This window comes from Salvelinus alpinus, chromosome 33 (genome assembly GCF_045679555.1).
Source record: "Salvelinus alpinus chromosome 33, SLU_Salpinus.1, whole genome shotgun sequence".
NCBI lineage: Eukaryota > Metazoa > Chordata > Actinopteri > Salmoniformes > Salmonidae > Salvelinus > Salvelinus alpinus.
The window spans coordinates 27,141,369-27,156,487 of NC_092118.1; the positions used below are offsets into that span (position 1 = coordinate 27,141,369).

The following is a 15,119-nucleotide window of genomic DNA, read 5'->3' on the forward strand; positions in this document are numbered from 1 at the left end:
GACAGACTTGGTTGACTTCACAGCATCAACTAATGAGTAGTTGTCAGTGACACAAACTACAGGTAGGAAGTGCCGTTTTGTCCCACCAGTGTTAACCTAGCGAAGCATCACTGAAGACAACTAGTTTCAAAGAGTCATCTTTTCCAACATGCTGAAACTTTAGTCACTTGTTGTGATTTCAGTTTACGAACAACTTTGTTTGCCTCATGAATGGTTTGTACAGTGGCGTGTTTTGTGTTAGATGCCAAGTTGCAACCATCAAACCAGGTCTACTCTGTCTCGCAGCCCATAAAATTTGTCCTATCTTTGACCTCAATTGACCAGCTTCAATTCCACATAGAGGGGAATTCCTTTGTACGGCTCTTGAAGAATCCATGTGGATGGGTTGAAGATTCTTGATATAGCTCTCCTGTTGCATCAGTATTTTTCCATCAACTGTAATAAACTCTATGCCAACATAACAAAAATTAGAATGCTCCTCACGGCCAACCTAGAAAACAGCTTTGAGGTGTGGAATCACAGTTGAAGCAAAGGTCTGTGAGCCACCCCAGATAAAGTCATCAACATGACAGGCAAGTACTCCAGTCACATTGCAGTCTTGATCAAGCCAATAGAAGACTGCAGGATCCACTTGTGACGTTTTTCCACCTGTATTCAGCATTGTTGCCTTGACTTTGTTGTACCAGTAGAGTGATCCATCTGCCAGTCCATACACACACTTTTTTAGTTTCCACAGTGTTCCTTCGCTTTTAGCTTCGGGCGGATGTGAATGTCCCTTGACAGCTCTGTTCCCTGCAAAAATCCAGATTTGATGTCTATGGAAGTTTCCATTTTTTCTGGCAGATCACTGACATCAGCAATCTGAGTGACTCTGAGGCGCATGTCGGTGAGTCTTTTGGGAGTTCTTTAGCAGCCAGCTCCTCAAAACCTCTAGCCACTAGACGTGCTTTGGGCACTATTCCAGTTAAGGATTCTTTAAGGGTACACACCCACCTTGTTGAGACGCACTTTTGGCCAATGTCTTTGACTTCCTCAAACACTCCATTTTTCCTCCAATTACTGAGCTCATCTAGCTTAGCTGAGTCAAATGACACGTCCTTTGTTTCAAGTACATCATCATTTTGAATGTCATTCTGTTCTTCTCAATTTTCCATTGGTTCAATTCTGATATTATCTACAAGTGACAGGTCAGCTGACCCTGTTGTACCAGAAAGTGTAGCTGGTTCAGAGTACTGCAAGTTGTACCAGTTCTTGTGTTTTGCTTTTCCTGCTCGTCCAATGACGGTTGCTGTATGTGAAATACCACTTTCTCTGTCCATGTATTTAACAGTTTGTCCAGTTTTCAGATTGGAACAACCATGTTCTCTTAACACATATGGCTGTTGTTGAATGTTTTCCTCATTTGAACGCTCAACAGTATTACCTGTGGCATGGTTGAAGGTCTCTGCTCCATTTCCTGTGTCAGTTTCAGTGTCCATATCATTGGATGCGACATCTGGTAGGTTTGTGTCTGTTACTGTGTCCTTTTTGTTATTTTCATTAGGAGACTGATTCTCAGCAACAGCCCCTCTATCTTGTTGATCATTTACTTTCCACAATCTTGAGTGATGCACCCTGACAATCATGCCTCCGTGCCTCACAAATATCACCACACCATCTTGACCAATGACTACTCCCGGTCCTTTCCACTCTTGACAGTCAACTCGTTTGTAGTACACTTTGTTTCCAGTTTCGTACTTCTCATCATCATTATTCCCTGAACTGCTGAGTAACTTCTGAAGTCTGTCAACTGTAGCATGTCCAAACTGTTTGTAAAGCTTTAACAATACTTTGTGTTTTTCTTTAGTGCTCATGTTCTCTGTGACTGTCAGAATCTTCATGTGCTCTGTGTCAGTCAGAATCTCATTTTTGCATGGACTCTGTGTGATGTCTTTGTCTAAAATGTTTACACAATAGTGGCCTGAGGTAGTAAGTTCAAGAGTCACTGGTTGTTTAAACATCACTGCCTTGTCATTTTTTATGTCTAGTACAGCCTCTGCCTTCTTGAGGGAAGCTTTGCTTAATAGTAAGGGGATATCTGTAGGGACCACCTCTGTTTCAATGTGACACTTAGTCTGACCAATTTTTGCTGGTATCTTAACTCTCTTGGTAGAATGGACAATTCTCCCATCTCCAAATTTGAAAGCTCTGTTGCTTGGTGTGTCAATCATATTTTGTACTTCTTTCATATTTAGTTCACTGACATAGCTATCAAGCCATTTTGCACCACACACTGTCCGTGTACATGCAGTATCAATCACAGCAGATCCTAAGGATTCAACTATAAAAATCTCAGTATCAGAAGCAGATTCATTTGAAAACAGTGTAATGTTACACTGCTCTATCTCTGTGTTTACATTTTCCTCTGTTAGTTTAACTTGTTCATTTTTATGAGGACAGTCTTTAACCCAATGGTAAGTGCTTTGACAAATAGCACATTTCGATCTCCTTCCATATTTGTCCAGTGGATTTGTGCCGGGAAATGGCGCCCTCTTCTGGTTGTCTTGAGAACGTGACTTGTTGGCGCCTTTTCTGTGCTGCTCGGTGTAATATGCTGCGTCACTCACTTGCATTCCATCTGTTATTGGCGCGACAGATGTCTTTTCACCAAATATTATTTTTAGTGCCGACTTCATAGATGCAAAAGTCAGCACAGTACAAGCAGTCAAAGCCAACTGTTTCTCCCTACCATCTAGACAGGCAGTATCTAGCAACTTGAAAGCTAACACTGCATCCGGGAGAACCATGTCGTACTTGCGCATTCTATTGTACCTCTGTTCGAAATCAATGATGTAGTCCGTCATTGCAACCGAAATATCTCTCGTAACACTGTCAAAGTTTGAATATGCCTCGTAGGCACGGTCTTTCTCTTCTTTAAGAAATACAGAATCCAGTGCTGTGATCACAGTTCCCATACCTTCATCCTTGTTCAAATCCTCAACGGATATTTCCAGTGCTGTATCTCTCGCTCTTCCCTCGAGCGATAATACCACCGCAAGTGCTTGCTTTTTCGCGTCCAGATTAGTAACGCGTGTGCAGATTCCAAGTTAATTTTTCCAACTTTCGTACGACCTCTTCTCGTCGAAGCGAGGTGGCACATTGTAGTTATTAGCCATCCTCTGCTACCAATGTTAACTCGAAATGACACAACGACAAGGTTCCAGTTTAACAAAGTTTACTATACTCTTGAATACACTACAAGGTAGCCATTACACTCAAGGCTAGGTTCATCAACCAACAGACTTCCTGTGCATGTGCACTCTTGACTGAGTGATAGCCCCGTAATAACAGAAATATAGGGATACTTAAAACATGAACTTAACATGTGTGTGTGTGGCCTTGGGGGGCCCTACTGACCTGTTGTACCAGTTGAAGAGGAGCCAGTTGACTCCCTCTAGCTGGTAGTCCCTGAGGACGTTACTGTTACTGTACTCCCTCGACTGATCCCTCTTCTTCCACAGGCTGGCTGGGGGACGCTCCTGTGGGGTAGATAATGTTAGAGGATGAGAAGATGAGAAGAGAGATGAGAAAAGAAGAGAGAGGAAGAGAAGAGAAAGGAGGTTGAATAAAGGGGGCTTACCGTCCTGCGGGAGTCTGGCCTTGCTGCCTGCAGCAGCTCAAACTCCTCTATTTTACTCTGGTCCACATCCCCCTTCAGTTCCCACGTACTGTCTTCATAGGGCAGAGAGCACCACTTCACCAGGTAGTACACCACCTGCTGGGGGAAGAGGGACGGAGAGAGGGGGAAAGAAAGAGAGAGAGAGATGTTGTGAGTTAACACAAAAAAGCATAGAAAGCTTCCCCTTTTAGTAGCTACTAGTGTCGTCACTAGCGTCCTGTTCGCCCAGTCCCCCGTTTTCTAAACCTCCTGCGCATGAGCTACGCAAAAACCTGTCACTGAAATTCACACTTTTACTCAATACAACACATATTGAATGTAACGTCACACTGTTCAGTGTTTAATAAAATACTGCATAGAATGGCTGATTTGCTCATATTTGCAAAGGCCTACCTGTGATTTGGCTGGAGGAATGGGGGGAAGGAACATACATGCATAATGATCTGCATGTCATTATGTCAGTAAGGAGAAAACACTGCATGAAACCTTCTTTACTCTTCAGTTAAAATAGACACACACACACTCTCCATCCCTTCCTCACACTCAATCTCCCTCCCTCTCGTAAAAACACACACACACCACTCACTCTCTCCCACAAACACACCCTGCTCTTAACTTTTAAAACGCTAGGCACCAAACAGAATTTAAGGAGCACCAGAAAGAAATAGATTTCTGAACCATTCAGGCTAGGGACAAGTACGGCTGTGGCGATCACGAAATTTCGTCAGCCGGTGATTGTCAAGCAAATAACTGCCGGTCTCACGGTAATTGACCGTTAATTAACATAAACACATTTAGCATCTCCTGGCTTCCACACATAGCCTACAAGCCACTGATGCAGACCTTTGGAATATATACATTTGAAAAAGTCTAATAAATCCATGTAATATAGCCTACACCTTCACAATAAATCTATTATTTATTTTAAACAGGTCTAAAAACATGATATGAAGAAAATGCAGTCTATTTCAGAAGAACAGAATAGCATACTCTGAGTTGTCCTTATGTTAGGTCCTGATCTGGCTATGCCATATGGCTGTGGGCTACACTAGTTCATTTAGCAGACAAGATTTGCTTAGAATTCCGTGCCATTATTTTATAGTATGAAGAATACAATTGAACATAGCTGAATAAAATAGGAAGGATATTTATTTTCTCTATTCTGTGTTGAGCGGTTAACAAAGAAACAGGTACTCCTATATGCTTAATTTAGAGTTATTTATGTAACTTTAGTTGTGATACAAATGTTGGGCTATATGTTTAGATTTTTAATACATTCTAAGACTGCATGATGCGACTCTAATGATGATTTGAAAAAAGTCACATGAAAGGCATGAGCTCTGCTTTGTTTTATGCACAGGCTGTACACACTTCATCAGTCTATCACTCAAGCAGTTGATAATGCCTCAAATTTCCCGGCTGCATCCCTTTTGTGTGTCCGTAATGTCCCCTAAAAAAATCCATGCCTTTTGCGGCCAGTGACCGTTGGGCCCATGGGCTGAATATAATAATCATAAATTCCTTCTCCCGGCTGCGTTTCGAAGCACCTATCACACACATGGCTCTCCGTCACGTGATCAGGTCTTTCTCACAGGCTACATATTCAAGATATTGGAAGAACTGTCTACATTTACTTTTTGTCAGCCAACAAGATGAGTAGGCCTAACGAACAGCAAACGCACTAGCCTATGTCAATCTACTATTCCCCATAGTACAAACGTTGACCTACTCTACTCTGTGCGAGAAATACATATTCCAAACATAGTCTTGGACAGTTGTGGGATGCGATAGATCCCAAATTAATATAACCACTAGCATCAAAAAAACTGTTTTAAGCAATAAGCCTGACGCAACAGATGAGAATGTTTAGCTTAAAAAGTTGATAAACTATTAGGCTATTTCTTCACATTATAAGTGCAGCAATGCGCACACGGCAGTAGGCTATACAGTTGAAGTCGGAAGTTTACATACATCTTAGCCAAATACATTTAAACTCAGTTTTTCACAATTCCTGACATTTAATCCTAGTAAAAATTCCCTGTCTTAGGTCAGTTAGGATCACCACTTTATTTTAAGAATGTGAAATGTCAGAATATTAGCAGAGAGAATTATTTATTTCAGCTTTTATTTCTTTCATCACATTCCCAGTGGGTCAGAAGTTTACATACACTCAATTAGTATTTGGTAGCATTGCCTTTAAATTGTTTAACTTGGGTCTAACGTTTCGGGTAGCCTAATAATAGCCACATAATTGTCCTCCCTCATGATGCCATCTATTTTGTGAAGTTCACCAGTCCCTCCTGCAGCAAAGCACCCCCACAACATGATGCTGCCACCCCCGTTCTTTGCGGTTGGGATGGTGTTCTTCGGCTTGCAAGCATCCCCCTTTTCCCTCCAAACGTAACAATGGTCATTATGGCTAAACAGTTCTATTTTTGTTTCATCAGACCAGAGGACATTTCTCCAAAAAGTACGATCTTTGTCCCCATGTGTTAGTTGCAAACCGTAGTCTGGCTTTTTTATGGCGGTTTTGGAGCAGTGGCTTCTTCCTTGCTGAGCGGCATTTCAGGTTATGTCGATTTAGGACTCGTTTTACTGTGGCTATAGACACTTTTGTACCTGTTTCCTCCAGCATCTTCACAAGGTCCTTTGCTGTTGTTCTGGGATTGATTTGTACTTTTCACATCAAAGTACGTGCATCTCTAGGAGACAGAACGCGTCTCCTTCCTGAGCGGTATGACGGCTGCGTGGTCCCATGGTGTTTATACTTGCGTACTATTGTTTGTACAGATTAACGTGGTACCTTCAGGCGTTTGGAAATTGCTCCCAAGGATGAACCAGTCTTGGCTGATTTCTTTTGATTTTCCCATGATGTCAAGCAAAGAGGCACTGAGTTTGAAGGTAGGCCTTGAAATACACCTCCAATTGACTCAAATTATGTAAATTAGCCTATCAGAAGCTTCTAAAGCCATGACAACATTTTCTGGAATTTTCCAAGCTGTTTAAAGCCACAGTCAACTTTGTGTATGTAAACTTCTGACCCACTGGAATTGTGATACAGTGAATTATAAGTTAAATAATCTGTCTGTAAACAATTGTTGGAAAAATGACTTGTGTCATGCACAAAGTAGATGTCCTAACCGACTTGCCAAAACTATAGTTTGCTAACAAGAAAATTGTGGAGTGGTTGAAAAACAAGTTTTAATGACTCCAACCTAAGTCTATGTAAACTTCTGACTTTAACTGTAAGTAAGTGTGAATGTTCCATTAGCAGGAAAACACCACTCTTAAAAGTAACCCAAATGCGATTATGCATGTATTGTTTTTATTATAAAGGTGCATTTTTATGGTGAAAATTATTTTCCCCAAACTTGATCTCGTATGTACAGTGGGGAGAACAAGTATTTGAAACACTGCCGATTTTGCAGGTTTTCCTACTTACAAAGCATGTAGAGGTCTGTCATTTTTTATCATAGGTACACTTCAACTGTGAGAGACGGAATCTAAAACAAAAATCCAGAAAATCACATTGTATGATTTTTAAGTAATTAATTTGCATTTTATTGCATGACATAAGTATTTGATACATCAGAAAAGCAGAACTTAATATTTGGTACAGAAACCTTTGTTTGCAATTACAGAGATCATACGTTTCATGTAGTTTTTGACCAGGTTTGCACACACTGCAGCAGGGATTTTGGCCCACTCCTTCATACAGACCTTCTCCAGATCCTTCAGGTTTCGGGGCTGTCGCTGGGCAATACGGACTTTCAGCTCCCTCCAAAGATTTTCTATTGGGTTCAGGTCTGGAGACTGGCTAGGCCACTCCAGGACCTTGAGATGCTTCTTACGGAGCCATTCCTTAGTTGCCCTGGCTGTGTGTTTCGGGTCGTTGTCATGCTGGAAGACCCAGCAAAGACCCATCTTCAATGCTCTTACTGAGGGAAGGAGGTTGTTGGCCAAGATCTTGCGATACATGGCCCCATCCATCCTCCCCTCAATACGGTGCAGTCGTCCTGTTCCCTTTGCAGAAAAGCATCCCCAAAGAATGATGTTTCCACCTCCATGCTTCACGGTTGGGATGGTGTTCTTGGGGTTGTACTCATCCTTCTTCTTCCTCCAAACACGGCGAGTGGAGTTTAGACCAAAAAGCTCTATTTTTGTCTCATCAGACCACATGACCTTCTCCCATTCCTCCTCTGGATCATCCAGATGGTCATTGGCAAACTTCAGACGGGCCTGGACATGCGCTGGCTTGAGCAGGGGGACCTTGCGTGCGCTGCAGGATTTTAATCCATGATGGCGTAGTGTGTTACTAATGGTTTTCTTTGAGACTGTGGTCCCAGCTCTCTTCAGGTCATTGACCAGGTCCTGTCGTGTAGTTCTGGGCTGATCCCTCACCTTCCTCATGATCATTGATGCCCCACGAGGTGAAATCTTGCATGGAGCCCCAGACCGAGGGTGATTGACCGTCATCTTGAACTTCTTCCATTTTCTAATAATTGCGCCAACAGTTGTTTCCTTCTCACCAAGCTGCTTGCCTATTGTCCTGTAGCCCATCCCAGCCTTGTGCAGGTCTACAATTTTATCCCTGATGTCCTTACACAGCTCTCTGGTCTTGGCCATTGTGGAGAGGTTGGAGTCTGTTTGATTGAGTGTGTGGACAGGTGTCTTTTATACAGGTAACGAGTTCAAAAAGGTGCAGTTAATACAGGTAATGAGTGGAGAACAGGAGGGCTTCTTAAAGAAAAACTAACAGGTCTGTGAGAGCCGGAATTCTTACTGGTTGGTAGGTGATAAAATACTTATGTCATGCAATAAAATGCAAATTAATTACTTAAAAATACAATGTGATTTTCTGGATTTTTGTTTTAGATTCCGTCTCTCACAGTTGAAGTGTACCTATGATAAAAATTACAGACCTCTACATGCTTTGTAAGTAGGAAAACCTGCAAAATCGGCAGTGTATCAAATACTTGTTCTCCCCACTGTATGTCATTTAGGCTCTACACCCATTGTAAAGTGGATGAATGTGCTTAATTTTGAGAAGTTACTTTGGCCACTTTAGTTATGATACAAATGTTATCAAAACATATAGGTCTATGGGCTAGGCTATATGAGGTGTGCGAATATGATTTGAAAAAGTATTTTAAAAAATAATGCGATGTTTGCCTGAAGCTGGGTATCATTCACAAGTGATATCATTCACAAGTGATAAGCTAATATTGTCATCCATCAGACTATTCTTGATTTAATCTTGTCTTTACATATAATAAATAATATATGTGTGACATTTGTTTTGATTTAAAATGGACCATTATCATGTAACTGTCTCGAAACGGGCAGGGGGAAAAATACATGTCACCTATGCACTTAAATAGCGAATGGAGGACTCTTTTCCCGTGGTTTATTTTCATGCCAGCCAGGTAGGCTATACTCCTGTTGTAAAGAGAAGCAATGTGCTTAATATTAGGAAAGTTGAGAAATAAATATAGTAGGCCTAGCCTATAGAAAGCTGATGGGATCTTCCTCTTTTTAATAGAGGCCATCACTCGGTTCTCACGCAATTGCATAGCTTATTGAAATGTTGCACATGAGCTCATGAGCTCTCATGAAGTGTTTGATTAGATTTTCAACTACATTTGCATTGATGTCAGAGTGATTAGAGGGACAATAGAGTTAGCAAGTTTGGTAGGCTACTATCAGAGCTGGCTTTTTTATGGTATCAGAGCTTTTAAGTATCAGAGCTTGGAGAACTCTAATTTCCGTAACTAAACGGTCATGTGGAATTTGACTGTCGTCATGACTCGTGAACGCAGGTGTGGCGGTAATATGGTCACCGTAACAGCCCTAGGGACAAGCCATTTTCTTTGCTGTAAAGCTGTAAGCATGCCTGTCGCGAAGCACTGCTCTATTTTCCCACTCTGACACTCAGAGGCTGCATGACAGTGAACTTGCAAAGTCAGATCAAACTGGCCTGTGCTCTTGGTTATAACAGGTGATGAAATTATATAATGTACAAACTTTTCTGCTCGCTCTGCGTGCTGCTCCAATGTAACAAATGTACAAATGTAACAACAGAGGACTCATCAGTGTCGACATCACAAGCGGGGATGGAGGAATAGATGAGCATGAAGAGGGGCCGAAGAGAAGCAGGTCAGAGGGGGCTGGTAGGGGATGAGGCTGGCTGATTACAGCTGCCACGTGATATGTGATGAAAGTGAAGTGGATATTATTGGACCTGCTCATACAACAGACTAGATGCTTAAATTCAACTGGCACCAGCAGGTTCTTAAGATCAAACGGTACTATGGTATTCTAAAATGTTGGTATCATAAGTATCATGAGGTTTTGGTACCGTGGTATTGCCGTGGTATTAACAAGGTGTTACTGTGGTGTTACCGTGGTACCGGTACACCGAGCAACACTAGTAGACTGCACTTTTAGTTGAAGTAACAGAGACGACGACCATAATGACGTGTGTATGGACTGACCCCATTGCTGTGTGATAGTATGTCCTATGAGTGAGGGGCTCAGACCCACTCAAGGACTTGTACGCACACGATGCTCAGATGTACACACGCATGGTCGCGCTCATTCCATACAAAAGGTAGTCGAATCATCTCTCTGTTGGAGGTAATTTGTTGTGAATGAAAGAGGCCCCCTCCTGCCCCTCCACCGCTTGTACCTCTCCTGTGTCCTTGTCTTCACAATAGGACACATCCAGTACTCTGTCTACCTCCACGTAGTCAGGGTTAAAGGGATCCTCCTCCATCTAAAACACACAGGAAGACATAGTCAGGGTTAAAGGGATCCTCCTCCATCTAAAACACAAAGGAAGAGATAGTCAGGGTTAAAGGGATCCTCCTCCATCTAAAACACACAGGAAGACATAGTCAGGGTTAAAGGGATCCTCCTCCATCTAAAACACAAAGGAAGAGATAGTCAGGGTTAAAGGGATCCTCCTCCATCTAAAACACACAGGAAGACATAGTCAGGGTTAAAGGGATCCTCCTCCATCTAAAACACAAAGGAAGAGATAGTCAGGGTTAAAGGGATCCTCCTCCATCTAAAACACACAGGAAGACATAGTCAGGGTTAAAGGGATCCTCCTCCATCTAAAACACAAAGGAAGAGATAGTCAGGGTTAAAGGGATCCTCCTCCATCTAAAACACAAAGGAAGAGATAGTCAGGGTTAAAGGGATCCTCCTCCATCTAAAACACAAAGGAAGAGATAGTCAGGGTTAAAGGGATCCTCCTCCATCTAAAACACACAGGAAGACATAGTCAGGGTTAAAGGGATCCTCCTCCATCTAAAACACACAGGAAGACATAGTCAGGGTTAAAGGGATCCTCCTCCATCTAAAACACAAAGGAAGAGATAGTCAGGGTTAAAGGGATCCTCCTCCATCTAAAACACACAGGAAGACATAGTCAGGGTTAAAGGGATCCTCCTCCATCTAAAACACAAAGGAAGAGATAGTCAGGGTTAAAGGGATCCTCCTCCATCTAAAACACACAGGAAGACATAGTCAGGGTTAAAGGGATCCTCCTCCATCTAAAACACAAAGGAAGACATAGTCAGGGTTAAAGGGATCCTCCTCCATCTAAAACACACAGGAAGACATAGTCAGGGTTAAAGGGGTCCTCCTCCATTCTAAAACACACAGGAAGACATAGTCAGGGTTAAAGGGATCCTCCTCCATCTAAAACACACAGGAATGACATAGTCAGGGTTAAAGGGATCCTCCTCCATTCTAAAACACACAGGAAGACATAGTCAGGGTTAAAGGGATCCTCCTCCATTCTAAAACACACAGGAAGACATAGTCAGGGTTAAAGGGATCCTCCTCCATCTAAAACACACAGGAAGACATAGTCAGGGTTAAAGGGATCCTCCTCCATCTAAAACACACAGGAATGCATAGTCAGGGTTAAAGGGATCCTCCTCCATCTAAAACACACAGGAAGACATAGTCAGGGTTAAAGGGATCCTCCTCCATCTAAAACACACAGGAAGACATAGTCAGGGTTAAAGGGATCCTCCTCCATCTAAAACACACAGGAAGACATAATCAGGGTTAAAGGGATCCTCCTCCATCTAAAACACACAGGAATGCATAGTCAGGGTTAAAGGGATCCTCCTCCATATAAAACACACAGGAAGACATAGTCAGGGTTAAAGGGATCCTCCTCCATCTAAAACACACAGGAAGACATAGTCAGGGTTAAAGGGATCCTCCTCCATCTAAAACACACAGGAAGACATAGTCAGGGTTAAAGGGATCCTCCTCATTCTAAAACACACAGGAAGAGATAGTCAGGGTTAAAGGGATCCTCCTCATTCTAAAACACACAGGAAGACATAGTCAGGGTTAAAGGGATCCTCCTCCATCTAAAACACACAGGAAGACATAGTCAGGGTTAAAGGGATCCTCCTCCATCTAAAACACACAGGAATGCATAGTCAGGGTTAAAGGGATCCTCCTCCATCTAAAACACACAGGAATGCATAGTCAGGGTTAAAGGGATCCTCCTCCATCTAAAACACACAGGAAGACATAGTCAGGGTTAAAGGGATCCTCCTCCATCTAAAACACACAGGAAGACATAGTCAGGGTTAAAGGGATCCTCCTCCATCTAAAACACACAGGAAGACATAGTCAGGGTTAAAGGGATCCTCCTCATTCTAAAACACACAGGAAGAGATAGTCAGGGTTAAAGGGATCCTCCTCATTCTAAAACACACAGGAAGACATAGTCAGGGTTAAAGGGATCCTCCTCCATCTAAAACACACAGGAAGACATAGTCAGGGTTAAAGGGATCCTCCTCCATCTAAAACACACAGGAAGACAAAGTAAACCGCCTTCATGCCATCTGGAGTCTGGGGGGAAAAACACACTGTATGACTGTATGGGTGGGTGGGATGAACATATCAAGGCCTAAAGCACACTACAGAGATGCACGCAAACACGACTGTGCTAAACAGGCAAACACACACACACACGAACACACACACACTGGTGTGAAAGGGTCTTACATCGGCAAAGAAGTGGGCTCTCTGTGCCTGTTTAATCTTGAAACGTTTGATCTTCTGCTGAATCCTCTTGTCTTTCTCCAGCTGCTGCTCTACGGCCCACTCACAGTGGAGGTAGGAGCTGAAGGAGACCGAGGGACAACACACAGAGTAAGGAATGCACGAGAACATACACATATTGTACAAACTTCAAATAAACCTTGAATGTCTTTTATGATGTCGTACATCTTTCAAATGGATATACGTTTCCTTTATGTTTAAATGTTCCATTTGTGTGCCATTTTGTACATTTTACATTTGTATAGGATTTACAATCTACTACACACCAAATTAGTCTTCATTTCAGAGTGACCTGGATTTTTTTCTACTGAAACTACAATGAGGTCACATGTGAGTTCAGTCAAAGGCATCTCAAAGTGGTAGTGCAAGAACTAGTAATGACAAGCTGTGTCTTACATCACTCTGTTTAACATACTGTATTTGGCTTTTTCGGTTGAAAACAAATATAAAAAAATGTGCATGCAATTATCTTAGTTGGAATGAAAAAGAATGCCTTACTAGTTTTTGTATTTTACAAAGAACTCTTCCACTTCTATGATAACTCCTGGAGCGACCTAGAAGAGGAACCAATATTATAGAACAGAATACAGACTAAAAGCTCTTCATACACTGAGTGTACAAAACATTAAGAACACCTGCTCTTTCCATGACATAGACTGTCCAGGTGAATCCAGGTGAAAGCTATGATTCCTTATTGATGTCACTTGTTGAATCCACTCCAATCAGTGTAAATGAAGGGGAGGAGACAGGTTAAAGAAGGATTTTTAAGCCTTGAGACAATTGAGACATGGATTGTGTATGTGTGCCATTCAGAGAGTGAATGTGCAAGACAAAATATTTTATTTCCTTTGAACGGGGTGTGGTAATACGTGCCAGGCGCACCGGTTTGTTTCAAGAACTGCAACGCTGCAGGATTTTTCACGCTCAACAGCCAACTGTGGGAAGCATTGGAGTCAACATGGGCCAGCATCCCTGTGGAACGCTTTTGACACCTTGTATAGTCCATGACGAAATGAGGCTGTTCTGAGGGCAAAAGGGGGGTGCAATATTAGGAAGGTGTTCTTAATGTTTTGTGCACTCAGTGTATAGTAGGAAAAGACAGAGGGCTGAATTCAATCAAACCCGCATTGCAGAAGGTAAGTACAGTCGTGGCCAAAAGTTTTGAGAATGACACAAATATTAATTTCCACAAAGTTTGCTGCTTCAGTGTCTTTAGATATTTTTGTCAGATGTTACTATGGAATACTGAAGTATAATTACAAGCATTTCATAAGTGTCAAAGGCTTTTATTGACAATTACATGAAGTTGATGTAAAAGTCAATATTTGCATTGGTGACCCTTCTTTTTCAAGACCTCTGCAATCCGCCCTGGCATGCTGTCAATTAACTTCTGGGCCACATCTTGACTGATGGCAGCCCATTCTTGCATAATCAATGCTTGAAGTTTATCAGAATTTGTGGGTTTTTGTTTGTCCACCCGCCTCTTGAGGATTGACCACAAGTTCTCAATGGGATTAAGGTCTGGGGAGTTTCCTGGCCATGGACCCAAAATATCGATGTTTTGTTCCCCGAGCCACTTAGTTATTACTTTTGCCTTATGACAAAGTGCTCCATCATGCTGGAAAAGGCATTGTTTGTTACCAAACTGTTCCTGGATGGTTGGGAGAAGTTGCTCTCAGAGGATGTGTTGGTACCATTCTTTATTCATGGCTGTGTTCTTAGGCAAAATTGTGAGTGAGCCCAGTCCCTTGGCTGAGAAGCAACCCCACACATGAAAGTTCCCAGAATACTTTACTGTTGGCATGACACAGGACTGATGGTAGCGCTCACCTTGTCTTCTACGGACAAGCTTTTTTCCGGATGCCCCAAACAATCGGAAAGGGGATTCATCAGAGAAAATGACTTTACCCCAGTCCTCAGCAGTCCAATCCCTACCTTTTGCAGAATATCAGTCACTCCCTGATGTTTTTCCTGGAGAGAAGAGGCTTCTTTGCTGCCCTTCTTGACACCAGGCCATCCTCCAAAAGTCTTCGCCTCGCTGTGTGTGCAGATGCACTTACACCTGACTGCTGCCATTCCTGAGCAAGCTCTGTACTGGTGGTGCCCCGATACCGCAGCTGAATCAACTTTAGGAGACGGTCCTGGAGCTTGCTGGACTTTCTTGGGCGCCCTGAAGCCTTCTTCACAACAATTGAACCGCTCTCCTTGAAGTTCTTGATGATCCGATAAATGGTTGATTTAGGTGCAATCTTACTGGCAGCAATATCCTTGCCTGTGAAGCCCTTTTTGTGCAAAGCAATGATGCCGGCACGTGTTTCCTTGCAGGTAACCATGGTTGACAGAGGAAGAACAATGATTCCAA

The 15,119-nt window shown here is 42.5% G+C and overlaps 1 protein-coding gene across 8 annotated transcripts in view; it reads right to left on the reverse strand.

Moving 5' to 3' along the window:
- LOC139562966 (chromodomain-helicase-DNA-binding protein 9-like) overlaps nt 1–15,119 on the reverse strand; it is a 142,317-nt gene that overhangs the window by 57,617 nt on the left and 69,581 nt on the right. For 7 of the 8 annotated variants that reach the window (XM_071381175.1, XM_071381174.1, XM_071381170.1 and 4 more), the window contains 5 exons: nt 13,256–13,311; nt 12,701–12,818; nt 10,347–10,433; nt 3,620–3,757; nt 3,397–3,518 (listed from right to left, as the gene is read on the reverse strand). In XM_071381175.1, coding sequence (XP_071237276.1) covers nt 3,397–3,518; nt 3,620–3,757; nt 10,347–10,433; nt 12,701–12,818; nt 13,256–13,311 — 521 coding nt within the window. The remainder of the gene's footprint in view (nt 1–3,396; nt 3,519–3,619; nt 3,758–10,346; nt 10,434–12,700; nt 12,819–13,255; nt 13,312–15,119) is intronic. The other variant, XM_071381172.1, reaches the window with a different exon arrangement.